The 21,262-nt window shown below is 36.1% G+C and overlaps 1 protein-coding gene across 1 annotated transcript in view; it reads right to left on the reverse strand.

Moving 5' to 3' along the window:
* Positions 1 to 906: 906 nt before the first annotated feature.
* Positions 907 to 21,262, reverse strand: part of KIAA1715 (KIAA1715 ortholog) — a 35,889-nt gene continuing 15,533 nt past the window's right edge. Inside the window, exons 6-12 of the mRNA XM_009996169.1 lie at positions 19,817 to 19,897; positions 19,677 to 19,728; positions 14,640 to 14,858; positions 9,422 to 9,527; positions 8,506 to 8,576; positions 7,081 to 7,251; positions 907 to 1,240 (exon numbers count right to left, since the gene is read on the reverse strand). Of these exons, the coding sequence (XP_009994471.1) occupies positions 1,044 to 1,240; positions 7,081 to 7,251; positions 8,506 to 8,576; positions 9,422 to 9,527; positions 14,640 to 14,858; positions 19,677 to 19,728; positions 19,817 to 19,897 (897 nt within the window). The 3' untranslated portion in view covers positions 907 to 1,043. The remainder of the gene's footprint in view (positions 1,241 to 7,080; positions 7,252 to 8,505; positions 8,577 to 9,421; positions 9,528 to 14,639; positions 14,859 to 19,676; positions 19,729 to 19,816; positions 19,898 to 21,262) is intronic.

Below are 21,262 nucleotides of genomic sequence, written 5' to 3' on the forward strand. Positions count from 1 at the left end.
AATTTCTGTAATCCAGCAAATATACATTGTAATTTTAACAAAATATATTATCAACAGACTTCAGGCACAGTTAGGAAAGTCTAATTGCAAATGCACACATGCTTCTCCTGTTGATCAGGGATCTGTTCCTATGTTATCAAAGCTACCTTAGCTACATATAGACAAGCTCCTTTTAAGGTATCGTATTCCCTCTGAACTTCCACAAAGAAGCTGTAAAATAGCTAGATACAGCAGAAGAGAAATGACCTTCAGTTTTAGGAATCACAAAGCAAGTATTGCTGCTAGATGTCTTTATTTTCCTTAAACAAAATACACAAAGGCACAAAAGTCACTCATATTTTGTCATTATTGTACAGGTATAAATAGTGCGTTGTATTCAAGTACAATCAAGTGCAGAGACTTTCTATATTTTATGTAAACACAAAACAGTTTCATATGTACGTGCCTCTGGTTCATCTGCAATGCAAAAAACCAAAGGAGATGCCATTTATCCGAGTGCCATTTAACTGAATTCTGTCCAAAAGTTAGACAATGAATAACATTAACACCATGGTAATGACACTTTCATATGCTTAAGTCAAATGTCGGATGACACTTTAGCTTGTAAACGTCTGTGTATTTTAAATGAATTCAATTTATTTTAACAGGGAAGCATTAAAAGTATCTTAAGTTCAGTAGAGCAAATTTACTAGGTCAGTTCCTGCTCCTAATTGCTCTATATACGTATGTGACAGCTAAAGAGATGTCAAATTACAGGTCACCCTTGGCAAAGCTTAGACTTCTATGTTTTTAAATATGCAAACTGAACAACAGCTACAACTGTTAGACTTCACCTAACTAAACATTCTGTGTGTTAACTTATTTAAAGACATGCTTAATTTACAATACCCATTTCTACACATAGCTTTGACATACTGTGGCAGTTGAGGCAGTTTAAGCTCAAGCGAGATTTTTAAGTTGTACCATTAAAAAAAGCTCACCTGAATAGTAACAACAGGCATGAACAAAGCTAAAAACTAGCTATAGAAGGCACTTGAAGTACTTTATTCTGCTTTCATTAAAGATTCTTCACTTTGTTCAGCTGGAACAGCCTCTGAAATAGAGTCTTCAGTTGCTGAAATGTTTTCTGCTTCTTCTTTTTCAACTTCTTCAGATAGCTTATCATGTGGCTGCTCAGGACTTGGTGCTTTATCATCTGTCTCATTTGCCTCAGTGATCTGGGCTGTGTCTTCTCCAGATTCTGTGAAAAGGAAAATTATAAAATAACCATTTCCTAAATGAAGAGGTAGCTAATATTCTTAAAAAGCAAAGTGTTTTGCTATCACACACAGCTTTTGACTAGTCCCTGCACGAAGTTCTCAACTTCTAAAAGCTATTTTATTTTTCAAACAAGAGAGTCACAGTTAAAACCTGCAAAAATTAAGAAAAATAAAATACTATGGAAAAGACTTCATATCCTACTATGAAAATACGATTTATTACTTGTATATGTTCACCCTCAACAGAATTTTTCTAAGCTTGTTTATTAAGACAATGCTAGAAATGATCCAATGGTAATTCAGCTTCTTTGTGCTTGGTAATGCAAGTTTTACCAACTGCATGTAAGGTGGTAAACTCTGTAATTCAATCTGTACAGAGAACCTAAACATTCTATTTGGTGGAAGCTACTTTAAACATAAGGATACAAGTAACTACAAAAAAGACTATTCTAATCTAGTTCTCAACTTCTCAAAACAGCCAATGAAAACTACTATGTATTCACAATCTTTCCACCGGAAGCGTAGGAAAGATACACAAGAGTATCTTCATTCTAAATCTGGGATGAGAGTTGCTTTGATAACACGCATATTTTGAAGACCAGTTAAAAATATTTATCATAAGTACTACCTCTAAAGAAGTAAATTCTAGCTTCACAAAAGAATTCCAGTAGCATATGAGAAATAAGACAGTCACATTTTTATGTAAGCATTAGCACTGAAAAACTGAACACTAAGTGTTGCACTAAATGACACAAAGGTACTGTAAAATGATACTACTGATGATGGTTTATTTATTGACTAGTATTAGTCAACACTATAGCATTAATGCATTGTGAAGGCAAACAGTTTGCAAAACTGATGCAAAGTTACAGCTCAAAATATTAGCCTCATCTTATGTTTGTAATTTCATATTTACTAAAATGTGTTGGACATCTGAAAGTAATCAAACTGCTTCAGGCTGATATCACCAAGAACTTGAGGCCCCTCTTCCCACACACAGCTCCATTTAGCTAGTTCCAGGCTCCACTTAGAACTGGTCAGTGCAGCCCAACTTCTCCACTTCTTCCTCTGACTTGATTTTCCATCTTAGCAGGTTTGCAGCCAATTTACCTTCTGATTCAGCTTCCTTCTCTGCTTTCTCAATCACAGGCTGCTCAACACTGAGCCCGGCTCCTCATTACAGGATTTTTCTGGAGCCATCTGTCACATGGTAAATCCTCCCATTTCTTCCCAAGCAAATTAATGTTTCCAGTTTCTTTCCAAACAATCCCACTCTCCCCTTCCTGCTCTTCAATTTCCATCTTGATGCTGTTCAAGTCTGTGCTCAATCTTTATCTCCCAACTGTCAGTTTTCTTTCTGTTTCATCTCTGCATTTCTTCTTCAGCCTCAAATTCTATGAATAAGTTTGTGCTTTTCCTGCTACCATACCTCCACACTTAACATTCCTTCTTTATTGCTGCTGTTCAGGGCTGAGTCAAAGAAAGCATAGGATATGAGGAAGAGAACTCCATGCCCTCTCAACTCATTTGCAGCAAAGCCCAAACATTACTTATTTACCAAGTTTCAGTCCTGCAGTCTTCAACTGAATGATGCTTAACACTTTGCAGAAGCGACTCGTTTTTATTCTGATTAAGGTGAAGAGATTACCTAGTCTGATCAGGAGGATGCCAAATACATACAACATGTTTGAGGACAGCCCTAAGGACAATCAGCCATTACTGAAAACAAGCAGAACCTTCTAACAAAAAGGAGAAAACCTGATCAAGTGGTTGCTCTAATAATCTGTATTTCAAAGGAATAGAAGGATGCTGCTTCATGTTTATTCTCCACTAAAAGGTGTGGAATCACTGCTTTTCTAAGAAACAATTCTCAGGCATTATATGAGTTTCCCTTCACCTTGTTCTTGATTAAACTTAGTGAAACTTTTACAAGTCTACAGAATATACAAGTTGAAACAAACAAATTTCAATGGAAAAATCTGGTGTCATATTTAAGTCTGGCAAAGTTACTAGGAACTAAAAAGAAGGTTCTTTAAATGAGTAGTCAGGGCAATCAGTAAGCAGTGCTATCTCCAACTGTAAACATGACCAACGTCCATTAAACATATACAGTGATTTTTAAATATTTAAATATACTGATTAATGGAAAGGTTGCCTCCAGACAACCTGATCTCAGTATTGCATGATTTAAGTTGTTGTAGCAGCAGTAGATAACAAGAGAAAGCTCTGACAACCATAAACTTAAAAAGATGACAAAAGAATATTACTGTCCTTGATTATACTTAATCCATTATATAACTGAAGAATGTAGCTACACATACATGATCTTGACAGCAAACAGCTCTACACCAGCCTTAGGCAAATTTTGCTCCTGGCTACAGAAGCTCCTTTCCCCTCCCTGCCCCAGCACTCCTGCTTAGTACTCAGAAAGCCTATGTACTTCACATTTTAAGTAGTCAGCTACCTCTCTTCTTGTTGCAGAAAATATTTCAATAAGGAACCAGTGAAATCATGATACTGAATCACTGTTAAATTAAGTAGATGAGGTAAGTCTGTTATCCAGGAATTCACTAAAAATGATTGTACTAAGTATGTATATCATATATACTAAAAACAATTTAACTGAAATATACCTACTTTATTTTTTTTCACTACTGCAGCTCCCCATTTGAACAAACTTTCACACAGTGCCACATCTGAAAGATCTTTAAGGAACAAGTGCTTCACAGCAGTCATTAAGACCTCTGAAGGTGAGCACCAGATATACACCACAAAACACTGAAGCTGTCAAACTGAAGCAGTTTCAACCTTCAAAACATTGCTAAATGCTAAACCTGATTCAAGAATGCAGTGTAAGAGTACCAAATACAGGTGAAGTAAAATTAAGCAAGAGGATAAAAGTGGTTCCTATTGGCTTTTTCAATATCATAAAACATTAATACTTTTAAGAGAAGTGTGAAAGAGAACTGAGTAGGCTTTGATGAAAAAAATTCAAGATTGAGCCATTTATGAAAAAGGTAAGAAAAAAAAATCAAGTATATTGTTTCGTTCTTGTTCTAACATTTCCCAAGTTGATCTGCTGAAGAGCAAGGAGTGACATTTGTGCCAGTAATCCACATTAGATTAACATCTGATGACTCCACATTTTGAGATGATTACAAAATCCAAGGTTCAGTGCCAACAGCACTCCCCATAACCATTCTTCAGATCTCTTATCCACAGGAATTGCATGCAACATGCTTGTCACTGCATGAGCACACAAGTGAAAAAAGATTCAGCTTCACAGTCTATGCATTAGCGTAAGTAGCTGACTGGTAAAAAATATTTATAGCACTTCTGTATGACATTAGCTTGCAGTTTCTTCAAGCTATACAGCTACGGTTTATATGAGTTACAGACAAGAGCTGGATCTCCCCGAGTTGTCAACATTATGGTGAGGTTCATTTCCTGATGTTACTGTTTTCTACATCTGTAAAAGAAGATATTCTCTATTCTTACTATGACAGCAGCTACACTGCTGTAGTGAAAAAAAGCCTTCCCCAGAGCCATACTTCAACAATAGCTTCATATCTTAAACTTACAATTAAGGAATATATTCATTGATTCATAAAGCCCAACTGCCTGTAAGTAGTTATGTTTCAAATTAGGGTTTTGATAGAAAAAGTGATTACTGAAAATGGTATCTTCTCATTCAGAAGGGATTATTTTGTGGCAAGTCGCAGGTAGTTAATGCACAGTGACAAATTGACAGGGTAGTACTGGCCTCTTCAACATCAACAAGACATTTATCAGACTAGTTATATAAAATATTAACACATACTCTATTTCTGGATGCTTACTAATTATCAAACCAGAATGGTTTATATCATCTTGGAGATGAAATATTCATAAAATATTAAACACCTAAGCTAGGTAAAACCAGAAGTCTAATGCTGCTTCTGAAAAAAATTCACCATATGCTTCCTAGGAGGAAAAGAGAACTGGGGAATGAACGCCACAGTTTCTTTTGTCATTGTTTTTAAATAAAACAGCACATTAATACAAGATCACACCACCAAAACCCAAGTAATTTTCAGGTAAACTTGTAAAATCCCACTTACTGCAATAAACCAATCCTATTATCATCTTGAAACACTTTAACAAATTCTGCTTTTGAAAAAAATAAAAATTTATTTTGCAGAATTTTCACTCCCACATCTGTAGTGCCTAACAAAAATCACATACTAATTCTTAAGGTTTTACATTTTTTACAGCATCTATAAACTGACTCAGTAGCTCAAACCTTTTAAAGGCATAGTTTAAGTAATGTTTTCTTCAATGATAATACCACCTTAATTAGCAACTCCCCTTCTCCTAAAACCTTCAAGAACCTGCATTTACAAGATGGTACTTAGAAGTCCTGGAATCACACATCTCCAAGAGCTGAGTATCCCATCTTTAAGGGCTTCCCCATTTTATTCACATATAGAAAAATAAGTAGAGTTCTGAAGTCCTCAGTAACAAATTGTCTTCTCTGTAAGAAAACTTTAAAGAAAACTTCTAACTTTAAAAGTAGAAAAAATCTACTAACCAGCCCTTCACTCACTGAAAAGATGATTTGCTTATTTGAGGGTGAAGATGTCATTTGCATTGTCTTACCTTCATGCTAGTAACAGTACCCTTAATGAAGTCAGAGCACAATATGGCACAGGAAAAGACACCAAGAAATGCTTCCCTAGAATGCACCCACATCAAAACACACCTAGAAATGGCTAGAGTTAGATATGATTTTCCTACTGGTCTCACACAGCCTTCCCGTGCCAGAAAATGAAGGCCAATGCTGCTTCGAACTGCCTGTTGAAGATAATCAAGCAGCAACATTCTTCCTGCTACACTCTGACAGCTTCCCACAGTTGGTGTGTTTCTACACTACTCCTGGGGACATACATTATTTGATAGCTTCCCCCCATGATCCCTATTTAAACTAAAGTCCCATTTGAATACTCAACAACAGTACAACTAACTGGAGATTCTCTGGTCTTAAACTATAATTTCTGCAGTCTTTTAAAACACTGCATCTTCCTGTTGGCTGTACACCAGATGCCTACTGTACCTGCAGACTATAAAATGTTCCAAAAGGAACTATGTTAAATTAAAATTGACAATTTGTCTTTGAACTCCCTGATTTTATACAAGGCAGTTTTACTAGATTTTCCTGCCCTGAGGAAAACAGCAAAAAAGAACAAAGGCATAAATTCCAACACACCTCAATCAAATGACCCACTGAACACAGTGAAACTTAACCACTTCAGGACTTAAGCAATTTCTGTAAATCAGTGCTATTTTCTATTTATCGGTAACAGAGTGAAAAAAATCATTATGCCATAATTTGCACAAGATATATTGCCTAATATGAAGAAATTTTAGGGTTCAGGAGAGAAGACAGTATCAAGCTAAGCTAGAAGTAGGGATAAGGAGAATTGGAAAAATTGAAAAAGCAATTTCAACTGCATCTGCTGTGAAGCTAGAAAAGAATACACTAATACAGTTAGAAGGGACCAACAATCATATCATCCAACAGCCTGGCCAGTTGGGGGCTGACCAAAACTAAAAGTATGTTATTAAGGGCATTGTCCAAATGCCTCAAACACTGACCAGCTTGAGGCATCAGCCATCCCCCTAGGAAGTCTGCTACAGTGTTTGCATTCTTCACTTGTTCTTATTCTTACAAAAAAAGTTGGTCTTATTCTTACAAAAACACTCATCTAGACAGAGTACTAAATGACAGGGGAGGGACTTCATCAGACATTAAAAAAACAGACTTCACATGATTAGCACATACCTTCTGCCTGTTGAGTCTCCTGAGACTTTGTCTCTCCAGGCTCTAGAGGCTCAGTTTCAGATGGCAACTCTTTAGGCCGTTTTTTTTCAAAGCTGAAGTCTGGAAGTCGTGGAGCCTGAGGTCTAGTTTTTCTTGCAGGATTCAGGAAAAAGCAGTAGGCACATCTAAATGCTACACAAAAGCACACCCAATAAGTAGCCTCACTAATTAATTTCACATTTCATCTTATTCCTACACTACATTCTGACTGTCCAAAACACTAAAACCAGAAAATTGAATAAGTGACTATCGGCATTCAAGTACCTCCATCAAGTTTATGCAACCCATTCCATTTAGCTCCATTTCTGATTCACATATATATTTGCTTTTTAAAAAACCTGATAGTTTTTAGCTTTGCTGCAATTATAAGTACTGCCCATGACTGTGAAGGACTTAACCACAATGAACAAAATAAGTATCAGATACTGCCACATGGTGCTGTTCTATTCTTTCCTACAACTCAGTTGGCACACAATTCTTAGGTTTTTTTCTCTTTTTTTTCCTCACCCTTCGAGTAAGGGGATACTATGGCTTCTGCAAGGTATGTCTCACTCTGCTTTTTGAGGAGCTTTCTGCTCCAGTGGTGTTTAATTAAGAAAAGGCAGTTTCGTTCTGGAGAAGTACTGGATACCACTTAATAATTAAATGCCTATTTCTCCCCCAAGACAAGGAGGAAAGTAGCAATTTCTTGCACAGTTGAATTGTGAACTCACTTGAGCTAAGATGACATATAAACTGCTTATCTTTGGTTACACAAGAAATGTTCAGCTTATTCTTACAATGCTGTATATTTACCCACAAAAATAAGCAAAACAAAATTAAAGAAGATTATCTAAGATTCCCTCATTTCTTAAGTATCAGGCTTACACTTGTGGTAGAAAGGAGGCAAAATAAAACATTTGTGTTCAGTAAAGAACTGTGTCTGTCTTAAGTTACTGTCAGCCATAAATTCACTTATAGCCCCCTAGGGCTTGTTCCCACTCCTCTTCCAATACCTCCCCAAGATCTTCTTGCCAAAGCAAAATTTTGTTTAAGTTCTGGAAAAAGAGGCACACTTTAATGTCAGGTAGTTTCTCAATATAAAAACCTCCTAAGAACCATTCATAGCCAGTAGCAATTCTCAGGGATGTATTGGAAGAGGCTTATTTCTACTGAATAGTTTTCTACACATAAAATACTTGGCCTGGAGGTTGCAATAAAGTACCTGTCTTAGTCGTGAAGTGAATCTGAAGGTACAGAGTAGTAAGTTACCATAAAACTGTTCCTGTGTGAAGTGGCATTTTAGTGACAGTTAAGTACTTAACTACAACCAAAATGAAATATGATACATGTTAGTTATGAAACATAAGCCAGCTACTAGAGAATCTACCACAGATTAGCTCTTACCTACGTATTCAAACTCTTCCTTCAAAGCCATACCATTGTGAGAAAAGCATTGCTGACATATAAGGGCATACCTAGAAAACAAGGATAATATATTACATACCTTTAAGTAATAACACACTGAAGTGAAATGCATTTTCCCTTGGATATTGACTAATAGTTGTAGGGGTTACCAAACAGGCTGCCCAGAGAGGTTTTGGAGTGTGCTTCCCTGGAGACCTTCAAGACCCATCTGGATGCATTTCTGTGTGACCTGCCCTAGGTGATCCTGCTCCGGCAGGGGGTTGGACTCAATGATCTCGAGGTCCCTTCCAACCCCCAACATACTGAGATTCTGTGATATTTACTCTTCGAAGATAATTTAGACTGTGAAATTACTATGCTATAAAGCAAACTAAATCTGTGTATGAAATAATATTTTTAAAATTTTATTTTAGAACAGTGAAGTACTTTTACCCACAATTAAAACCTCATGGTTCAACTTATTTTTTATAACATCATAAATAACATGCACATTAATTTTATATTTCTTTATAATACAGTCAATATGAAACATGACCATGGTTAAGATCTAGTTCTGATATATTTGGACAGTTCTAAAGGAAATCTGAAAGTATTTATATGGCTAATAAAGCAGAAATGCCTATTTTTAGTTCAAAATCATCCACCCACTTGAGCATAGATTTTTATTTTTGTATCACATGGCTAATACCACCCAAAGTGGATGTTGATTTTGTCAAAACGTTACCATTTTTCCTTCAAATAGATTTCAGGTGAAGCACTGAGAATGGGCAGTTTAATTATAGAAATTTCAGACAAATTTATTTGCAATTCTTTTAACTTTGACCTATCTGGCTTAAAAAAATAAGTTAAGAAGCTTCCAGTCTCTTAAGTGTTAATGTATTTCCTAACGTTTTACCTGTTCTGAGGACCATCGCCAACCAAATATTCAATAACTCTATCAACAACTCCTCTTTCTCGAGGAAGAATAGGTCTTGCCAAAGGAGGGCCTGGAGGATGAAGACCTAGAAAGACACAAACTATGTCAAAATTCTCTTCAACTATATTTATATATAATCTGATATTTCACTGTGCACACTAGTGTAATAAAATAATTGCAGCTACATAATACACATGGCCATATCTCTTAGTCCACTAGGAGAGCTGTAAGATTTTTAAATAGTTAGAAGTTCCTCTTCTGTTCCTTTAGCTTATAAACTTACTAAATCACTCTCCTTCTTCACCTTTGATACATAGTTAAATGTATAGTTTCTAAAGAACCTAAGGCATCAATAGTATTTAATGATTACTCACAGAGCACTTTTAGCCAAGTAAAACTCCTGATTTGAGTTTTCTTCATGCACTCAACTGCATATTCAACGCTCCAGGTTTACACCAATAAACCTGGTAAAATCAATTACAGCAGTAGAAGAATTAAAGATGTTACCAAAGAAGTACCCACTGGTTTCTGTGTAATGTCTGTACCACACGACTATGCCCTCAGAGTGCATTCAGTCTACGCATTAAACCTGTCTCTTGGCATTGTGGTAGTCCCACATTTAATAGGAAGTTGAGTACTTTCAGATTTTTGCTTAGTCAAAGAATCCAAAAGACCACTATTAAGGTATCATTTCTCATATCCCAAGTGATTAACTAACTACTACCAAAATAAAGCTCCATTAAGAACAGGTAACATCAATAGTTGGCACCACTTTTTTCACCTGTGGCACACATGGCAGTTAAAGTAGAGCTGTAGTACAAACAAACTCTGTTTCTGCAAAGTTTTAAAACATCTGGTCTGTTGCACAATAGCACCGCAAGCTACTCATTTCTATTTATGTAGCTTTCTTTGACTACTTTTGTCTACCTTCCTTTCCAGCCTTTAAAACAGAAGATGCTAGGTGTCATGTGGAAAACATGATTGGGTAAGAAACCATGCCTGAAACATGCAGATACTACCATTCATATAACTAAGTATCTGAAACTTCTTCCCAAGGCTATGTTCCTGGCCAAGAAATATTTTACAGAAGCACAGGACATAATATGTTACAGTACTTTCAGTAAACTGATACCAGACAGTCCCGAATGTGAGATAATTAAGCAAGCACTTGGGGGAGAAAGCAGAAAAGGCAAAGACTTAAAATGTATTTCCATAAGACCTTTATGAATTACATTGAAAGGCCATAAAAAAGGATGGTTGAGTAAGAAAACAAACCAGTCCTTTCAGAACTCTGAAACTGAGAGAGATGTCAGCTTCAAGCCACTTTCAGACAAAATTAAGATAACCTAATGAAGAAAATTACTTCCAACAATGCAAAAGTCCTATTCATGCTCAAAGTCATTAAGAAGGTTAGACAGAAGATAATCAGCTAATATCAGGTTTCATACTGAGATAAATATAGGGTAATCTGAAGCCATGCAAAAACTAAGCATATTTAATTATCACAAGCAAAATTCTCAAGGCATAAAAAGTGACCAGTATTTTCTCAAAGAAATGTTCTGGCTTGTATCTGTTCTTGCTATATCCAATAAAAATGGATATAACAGAAGGTGTGGCTTAAATGAAAGGCTTCTAGTGACCACAGATTCAGCCTTCAATTCTCTTTTCAATTTGCTATGCTTCCAGAATTTTTCTTGGGAAGATTTGTTTCACAGACTCTCCCATAATGACAAATAAACAAAGAGCAAGCTAAAATGGTAAAACAAACTAACCCCATTGTCTGAAAATACAACAAGGATTTTAAAAAAATCCAAATAAAGTACTACCAAGAGAGTAGAGTTTGTTAGCAACTGGAACTAACTCAGAAGAACATTTAATTGAAAGATACCATGGAAAAAACTGGACTCCAAGCTTCTCAGAAGTCAGATTTAGCTTTCTTGTAGCAGCTCGAATGGGGACAGCACCAGGACACACAAAGGCAGAACTCTGACACAACTGATACTCTTTCAGAAACATACAAACAGAAGTAGCATGTACCTCTTATGTCGAGTATACACAGGCAAAGACAACACAACCAGTCCTACTATTTGATAAGCTGATCCAAGATACGCTTTAATTTTAAATACAGCATTAAATGTAACTGCTAGCAATTACCATCTCAAACCTTCTACCTTTCAACCTTCATGGACTGGAGCAGCAAAGGAAAAAGAGTAACTAAGGGCAGACTGTGCCACATTGTGGCAAATCTCAAATCGAATGCCATGTACAGCTAACCTCCATTCTCTGCAGTAAATGTCAGCAACAACGCAGGAATCAAACATTCTCAGCAATGTCTTCAAAGTGCTACACATAGAATAAGACTAATCTTGCCATTAAGGTTCCAATATTTCTAACAGCACAACCTTTCAAAACACTTCTCATCAATACTGGATAATTGTCTTCAATGGACTGTTCTAATCTTTACAAGCACAGTCAAATTTGATCAGAAAATACTGCAATTTACAGCCCTTCAATGAGCACAAAAAATATTTCATACTCAACATGTGTTTTTTAAAATACCCTCATTTTCACAAACAAGAGAACTGAATTCATATCAATCAGTGAATGCATTCCCATGTTATCCCTCTATTCTGTCAACAAGCAGGCACCCTAAGAAAACCCTCACAGCACCAAGGCAGAACAAATTCAGTGCAACACAAACTGGACTTAACAATTCATTTTATAGATCCTGAAAAAGCTGTCCAGAGAACAGTCTGGGCAAAAAGCTTCACAGAAATCTGAAATGCCCAATACTTCTATTAAAAAAAAGTGAATGGACATCGTACAACATAGGTGTGAAGATCTGGAGCACTGATATTATCTGCAATAAAATTAAAACTCCAGAATAATTTTGTGCATATCTGGTGAGCACTCAAATGTGTATTTAGCCCTATATACAGAAGACCAAATTTCCATATGCCCTGTGTATCATTAATATATGAAAAGTTTCTAGAAGTTATTAAACAAGGTAAAAATTAGTTACCTAGAATGAAACATCACAACATACTCCAAGAATAAGTTCAAATACTTGCCTACTAATAACGCTAACCAACCATCCTGGTTCTCATGCTGTTATGGACACCAGTAATTAATATAAACATCAAAAGCAATCAGTGTAGAAAGACTGGTCATTTCTGCAAAGCTTGGCAAACTCTCAACTACCTGCTGGTTATTAATTTCCAGACATATGGAAGCTCTGTGGTAATACACATTAAATTGATTCTCCTCTACAAAATATAGTGTAAGAAAAATGAATTATTAATCTTTTCTAATGTAGAGATAATTATGGCTATATATATTTGCTACAAGCCATGCATGAACTCAGATGCAGTGATACTACTCTTATAGATACTGAATTTACATACTTTTCACTACAGCTAACTGACAGATTTGATATGCCTGAAAGGTTTGGGGAAATTAAAGAGAAAACAGGGCTTCCACATTAACTGACAATTCCAGTGGCTTCCATTGCTATCTACTATATCTAGCACTATATGTCAAAATAATGCATTTGGTCAAAACCAACTATTACTATTAAAATTTTATCTTCGTGCCTGTGAAGCATTATCCCAAAAACTACATCAAGTATTTTCATTAACAGGCTTGGCAACTGTCCTTTAAAACACATCCTTTGCTTTTTCCTTCTTCCTCTAAACCATTTCTGCAGTAAAGGCTGAATTTCACCCAGCTTATTCAATGTGCCTGAATCTTCCCCTGAGAACAAAACTATTGTATGTATAGCTGGTATGTATTTATTATATAATCAGCTTCTTAGAGAAGGAGCACACAATTTTAAACTCATTAAGAAATTTTCAGTAAGCAGGTTTCAGTAAACATGGTTTGTAACTAAAGGACCAATTTCCTAGTGCAAGGAGCTGATTTTTGGTACCTTCAAGACTTATTAATAACTTGCCTTTACTGTTCACTTCAGGGATAAAAACAAAATTACCAGTTACATAATACAGGTAAACAATTACTATCAGAAAATTAGGCTTAACCATCTCTGCAGAGAAGTGAGAAATCACAGCTTTTCATGACAAGTTTAATTCCACTACACTAAACAATACAAACAGGCTTTTTAACATTCAGCTGCCCAAGGTCTCCCATTAAGAGAATAGGTGTCAATGTATTATGTATAGTCCTACTTTTAGATTGTATTGTGGAAGTTAGTAAGCAAGGACATAGAGTTTCTAAAACTTTGAGTTACTTGAGCTAAAAATCAGGAACAGAGGGCAAAGTATTCTTGATCACTGTACAAAGAGCAAAAAACTATTCCACATTACAGTGGTGGCTCAGAAGATTCTTGGCAAGTTGCATCCCTTCTATTTTCATGTCAACATTTAATCACCTTTCTTGCCTTGTGATTCTACTTGCCAGACATCCTGCAAAAAAAATGAAAGTCCTGGCTCTAACCCATACACAGCTTTACTATCGATGAGGATAATAAGAACGCCTCCCCCACAAAACCCAAGTTTTGCTCTCTACCCTGCAGAATTCAGTCCCATCTGAATATCAAGCCAGAAATCAAGAAAAAAGCATTTGCAGCATATCAAGTAAAAATTTAAGGAGCACTCATCTCTACCAGAGTGCAACCTGTTGCTAAACTTTTTACTTTTGTACCAAAAGACCAAAGCTATTTTACAAGAATTCAGCTACAACACTGTCTGCTTTTCTGGAGTATTTGGTATTTTACACTTTAATCTATGAGTATAGATTGTATGACTATACCTCCTAGAGTAAAAATTTAAATAAATGTCAAGATGTATGTTAAAAAATATGAGCAGGGTTTAGTGAGAAACATGAACGTATTCTGAAAGAGTTCTCCTCTGTACCTGATTTATATACATGTAGAGCTCTTCTAAACTAAGAACATAAAAAGGTATGCTATATTGTTGACTACAGAATACTGCAAAGTTTTATTGCCATTTAAACAAAGAAGCCATAACAGTTAAATGAGCTCAGGCAATAGGTTTCAGCATCAAAAGGTGCCAGCTGTAAAGAGTTATGGCTAATTGAATATGGAACTCCTGCTTAATCAGATAACTGCTCTGCTATTTCCAAACAAAATGCCATTTCCATACTGTCTGAAAATGGCCTGTTTTATTGGTAACCAGAGAAAACAATATAAACTGTAAATAACATTAAGTGCTCTGTTTACCCATTCCAGGCACTGAAGTAGCAGGGGATCCAGGACGTCTTGGTAAAACGTTTGACTGCAAGGATTGCACAGCAGTTCTTTCTGGAGGTCCACTCAGAGGTGATGCATCTCTCTGCAGAGTAGGAGATACTGGAAGCAGGGGCTTTGGAGAGCCTTGTTTAGGAGTCACAGGTGGGGATGTAGAAGCATTTCTTTGAGCTGTGGTCCTCTGCCGTATTTCTGACAAGAACATGTGCACACTGAATTTTAACATCTAGCATTGCAAGTGAGAGATATTAAGTACACTAATATGGTTATTCTAATCAGCAAATTAGAGTCAAACAAAACCAAAAGGTCTATGAAGATCACCAGCTGTCTGGCTAAGTATGCCATCAAAACAAACCCCATACAAGGGCAAAATTCTTCTAGAAGAAAATTAGCAGATACCTACTTTATTATTCTGTTCTCTAAGGCAGAATGTTGGTGATATGAACAGCTAGATTCAAACCACAACATACAGAGAGAACTGACCATTATTTTTATTCTATGGTTTAAACATGCTTCCAAGTATTTAGCTTTCCATGGGACCAAAAACCATTCAGTCTAAAATATCCAGGCTGAGTTCCCACAGTTATTTAAAAAAATTCAGATTGGATAAATTAAACATTTTTTCCTAATACCAAAAGAACACTTAATCTGGATCATGTAATTTCATTCACTTATTTTAGCAACCCTGCCAACATGCCACACGCTGGATTGTCACAAAGCAAGAATGAGCTCTGCTAAAATGTGTTGACAAGTTTTAACCCAAGAATTCAGTTATGGTGAACCTTGCCATTGACACTTCCTGGAGAGCTTTTTGTGACAGACCTTAGCAATAACCTTTCAAGTCTAACTACACTAGAATAATTGCATCATCCTCTCCATGCCATCTGACTAACAGGTACAGCTCATCTACAAACAATATATTGATTCTGTACCATGATTTATTTATCTTATTGTTCAAGCTTGTATTATAGTTTCAACTCAGGTACTAGTTTCAAAAAATCAAGCTAAAGGTATGCAATTTCTCAACCCTTCTGTAAAAGGGTAAAATATGAGTGATAATTAAGTCTAACTCCACTTGTTCCAAAATAATTTTTAATATCTACAAAAAGCATTTTAATCCACTGCAAAAATGTTATTCCTTCTTTTTCATTACAAAGCCTGATTTACTATGGTTTTGCATGTAAAAACAAAGGTCATTACTACAGTTCCTATTTATTGATGTCAGTTCAGCATTTTGAAGGCTGTCTTCCTGTATCATGCGGCTTAAGCATGCCAATTTTGGTTGCTTAACAGCTCTGAGTCTCTTTTGATTGGTAACAGGTTCCACATTTATTCTGAGCCCATAATACAGTATTTCTAAACAACTTCCTTGCCACCTGAAAGAGCTTTGCCCATTTTGCCTGTTCTTTCTGAAGGGTCATTTTTGGCAAGCCTCCTTCAGAAAGGCTTTCAAGGTTACTGCTACTTTAATGACTCCCTATATTTTTGTGCCTACGAAAATGCTCAACCCAAGTACTTTACAGTCAGTATTAGAAAGATGTGCTTCAGGAGTTTTCAGTGTCACTACAGAGGCAAAAATGCAAGACTCACTGCTAGTTTTGACAAAATTTTATCAGGTTATTCACAAGGCACTTTCTTCCCCCTCCACTTAGAAGTTAATTTGACTTTGACTCTATTCTTATCACATACTCAAGAGAACTTGCCAACACTGCTGCTCCCCAAGTAAAAGAAGGTACCAGAATAACTTATGAGTAAGTGGTTGTAGATGTTATTTAATGACAACACAAAAACCTGAATGCTTTCTGTTGCCTACATCCCTGATACCACCCCCAGGATCTATATACACATTGTCAGGCATGCTTGAGAATACAGCCCTCTCTAGACATTTCAGCATCATATACAGACTCTGTTGCCCATGAACTCCTCCAATGCCTTTTAAACTTGCTGTCCATCTCCACAATAGCTGTCCATCTCCTAATTTTCTTCAGCAGTAACCACGTATGACCTATGGACTTCTCAAACTGCCTTATGTTAAGATGCAATGTATTAATAATGAGAATCTTGCAAAGTTTCAGATTTCCGTAACTCAGGTTCCACATTAGCAAAGTAACGTTTGTCATGTCTCAAAGCTAACACAACATCCAGCTACTGTTGAGGTAGTCTTAATGAAGTTTTGCAACTTTCCAAGGCTTTTCCACCCATGAATTATTTTTGTGTATCTGCAAACCAACTCTGTGAAGAAGACAGCTAAATAACTTTAAAATGGAACATTTATTCTTCAAGCACGCTGGTGTCCAAATTCTGCAGTTACTAGCACTGAACAATACAGACACATAGGCAGGCACATTACTTAACAGGGCTACTACTCCCAACTCATGATTCAGTATGATCTCCTAAGGAATATTAAGATATTGCCAGGGGTGAGACAGCTGTATCTTTCATGTTTACAAGCATAACTATTTTATTTCTCCTTTACTTCAAAACCCTTTGATTTTTCTAGGTAAGAATACATAATTTTTAGAGAGCTAGAGCACAATGCACGTCAATAAATAGTACACATAACTTGTTTGCTTTCGAGGCAAAGACAAACCGAGAAGTTTATTTCTTCCTTCTCACACCTATACTCATCCTATCTTGAAACCATCTGTTACTGCATTATCAATGACCTTTAATTCAGGTCATGGAGTCATCTTACAGTACAGCTCTGATAACAGTTGTATTAGCACAACAAAGGGAGCAGTTACCATCAACAGGATATTGTTGGTAAGCATTTATTCCACTGCCAATATCTACTTCCCCTTTTTTTTTTAATCAGCCTAAGTACTGAATTACTATATGTTCCTTAACTCTACCAGTCAAAACATTTCTGGATATATAAAACTGTACTTAAGCTTTCTAATTCCCTTCCTTCTGAATTTCCAAGTGCTTTCTTATGCCAAACTCAAGACTCATCTGAATCATCTGTTAAAACTACAATTATTTAAATGTGTGTCAAAAACCACAAAAGCTGCAAAAAGAGCTACTTACATAAACCACGGCACCACCAGTTGTTCTCATGAGAACCAACTATTATGTAATGCTGATTACATCTCTGAACTAATCAGCATGATGCACAAGTTTCCACTTCCACTGGTAAGTCAAAAAAATACCAACTAACCTGCCTTTTATCAGCTGCCTCATACACAACACTGTCCAGCCTGATTATACGTTGGTCATTATTTACCCTCTTTTCAAAAAGACTCAATTACAGAGCTCAAGATCAGTGAGTTCTCCTGCCTGCCTAGCTTGTGTCCAAAGCAAGCGAAGAGACCAAGGAAGCTTTAATGTTAACTTGCTAACAGATATTTTATGATTCCCAAACATCATAATTCTACCACATATTGCATACACCAAATTACACAGCAACCACATTTAGGTGTCATCTAAGTTATACACTGCACAAAACAGAAGCTAGTATTTGTTTTGGCCGGTATTTAGTGTGAACAGTAATAAGGTAGTCATTTTTTGATAGCTAAAAATTGAAATAATTAGTGCACATACCAAGAACAGGTTATTTAGAAAATAAGGCTCCAGAATTTCATCAGATAAAGCCAAACAGTGTGCCTCCTGACCTACAATTCACCTATAAAATACAACAGTCTGAATATCCACTTTTACATGGCCAAAAAGCAGCAACAATTCTCGGCAATTACCTATGAGCTGGATTAAGACAGAACACAGAGTGTGATAATGGCCTTTCAGTCTGAAAAAACTATGAATGCTGCAGAAATGGAATCATGGGAGAGACAGGTAAGCAGCAAACTTGAGAAAAAGCTGTTGTGCCTAGGACACCAGAGGTAATAAAAGCTTTACTGCTGGTGTACTGCACTACAGCTACTCACTATCAATGTGAACAAGATGGGCTAAAAATGTCTTCACAACAAATTGAAGCTAAGCAAGAACAAAACAGTGGATTTGACCATACATCTTGTAAACACCTTGGTTAGTAACTACAGGAACTCTGCACCCATCAAAACCAGCACTCCAAGTGCAAAAACTAGACAAATAAAAGTTTGGTTACTCGCAAGAATCAGACACAAAACTGACAATTCTAATACAAGCTCTAAAGGAATATGTTTATTTTATGGAAAATTATGCACATCAGATTCTGCAGTTCATCTTGAGCATCAGCCCCTACAGGTCTAAGTTGGCTGTAACAGCAAATTAGTACACTTTTGAGACATCTTTGTAGGTATCTTCAGTATTATAATAAAAGGTGGCCTTTATACTGTATTAATACTAACATTTTCAGTTAAACTACAGCATATTACACACAACTTTAAGAAAAACTTAACAGTGGCTTGTCTGCATGTATATATTTTTTTAATTTATAGTCCACATTTTAAATGCAAATATTCCACAGGGAGAGTGTGGGGGAGAGATCTTTTCAGTCTCAAAACCTGCGTGTGCAATCTAGAATCAAGGCCCCCCTGACATGCATACAAGTTTTTCTATTTCTTTTATTATCTTATTCAACAGAACCTCTAAATGGTACATCATAAACTAGTAAAGAAGTAGCCAGTCTTTGCACCTAGAAAGCAACTGATTTCTGCCCTCACTTTGTGGAATCTCTCTATCCAGTCTATAAAAGTAGTTTAAGCACTGCATTCAGAAAAGTTTAACTAGCCAGAAAGTCAACTCAAAAGCCAAGTCAACGAACATTGCTTAAGATTTGAAAGCAACTTAGTATTCTAGAAAAATTGCAACTATGCCACAAGAGGTTAATTTTCTCAATGCTTTAGCATCAGGCAGCATTAAGCATCCTGCTGTCTAGAAGTGCATTAGTCATTAGTAATAGAACCCTTGTCTGAAAAAAACAGAACAGTAACAGGCATGGTGTAATAAACAGTCTATTAACCCAAAATAAAGGTCAATTGATCTACAAATTTCATCATAGAGACTTCTAGAGCAGAAATTGATATGAAAGACAAGTATCTACACTAAAGAGCAGCCATTTTACAGGGCTATTACCTTGTCCAGGCCTTGGGGTTGCAGATGTTCCAGCAGATGGTAGTTCAGCCTCCTATCAATTAATTACAAGTAACATTATCTGAATGTTCAGCTCCATACTATCTCTCATATTAAATCACTATCAATATTAAGATTCTTACCTTTGCACTTGATTTTGGATCAAACCTTTCAAGGATTAATTTAGCAGTCTTGTAAGTTTCCTTCTCCATTACTTCCTCAAGCTGGAAAGAAAAGATTCAAAACATCAATATAGAATCCTTCAAAATATTTCCCCCCCATATCCTTCCATTCACAAGCAACTTACTAATGTTACCAAAAGGTGAAGCTCAGTCCAGTGAACTAGTAGCATGTTCAGATACCTGCAGATTTGCTGTGTTCAATTGAAATGAAATTTTTGCTTTCAAAAATAGTTTCTAAACTCTAATGGGCTACTTGTATTTAAAAGCTTTATTGCAAGGAAACACCAAATATTGCTAATTGTTTACATATAATGAGGAGAATAATTACATGCACCAACTTCAATAATGGAGTGTGCAAAAATCTATCAACCATCATTATTGGAAGTTATTAGACATGACAAGCGAATGACAGGCAATTCCTTAGATTTATTTCCTCATAGCACTTAATGCTATTAATTTAAGGAAGGTCGTTAGCCAAGTGCTTTACAGAATAAAGTCTCAGTGCCAATTAACTGCTGTCAGCATCGATTTTAGATTATTTATTAGCAGAAGCAATTAGCTTGCTCCAAATGCTGTGAAAACTCACTAACTACAGAACAGCCCTGGAATTTGCTCAAATTACTTTAAAGGCTGAATCTCCATCTTCACAGAAATTCAAACTGCTTTTCAGAAAAAAGGGAACATGTGAATAATTTAAATAAAAAAATTACTGAGAACTATGCATACTTTAGGGAGTGTAATTAAAGCTCTTCATTATTACAGCGTTTTATTTACAATGCACTCAAGTGGCTTTATAGCTAATACATGGGCTTAATTAAAAAAGTAATAACTAGTAAAGTATCATTTTAGTGGTTAACAGCCAACATCAGAAGCAGCTTAACTTTAGAACAGAGATAGCTGAAGTTATGACAAATGGCTAATATGTAGAGAAATTATAATGCACTTTACAGTATCTTAAGCAGACCTTTTCTCCTAGATACGCTGAATAATGGCCATGATCAGCCAAAAGTGGGGGGTTTGTTTGTTCTTAAGTTTGCTGTTGGCATAAACTGCAAAACTAAAAAGGTCAGTGGTCAAAAAATTAAGTTCTCTCAACCTCATTTATCACTGCTAAAATAACAAATGGTGTACATTAACATGACTTTTACACCATTATTTAGCTAGTGAGAAACTAGAGTTTCAGCCATTCTGTGTATACAGAACTTCCAAGGATTTTACCCTTAGACAGACCTCAGAATTACAAATAGAGCTCAGAAGCTAAATTAAAGTAACTCAATTTAATGGATGCACAGTATTCATTTAGCAGCTTGCTCCTACACACACTACCTTAAGTTTAAGGCAAGGAATTCTACCCAGGCTGTTAATTAAGGACTGTTGAAACAAAAGAAGTAAAGAGGGAAGTAAAAA

Source organism: Chaetura pelagica, unplaced genomic scaffold (assembly GCF_000747805.2).
Source record: "Chaetura pelagica isolate M959 unplaced genomic scaffold, ChaPel_1.0 scaffold3, whole genome shotgun sequence".
NCBI classification, from domain to species: domain Eukaryota; kingdom Metazoa; phylum Chordata; class Aves; order Apodiformes; family Apodidae; genus Chaetura; species Chaetura pelagica.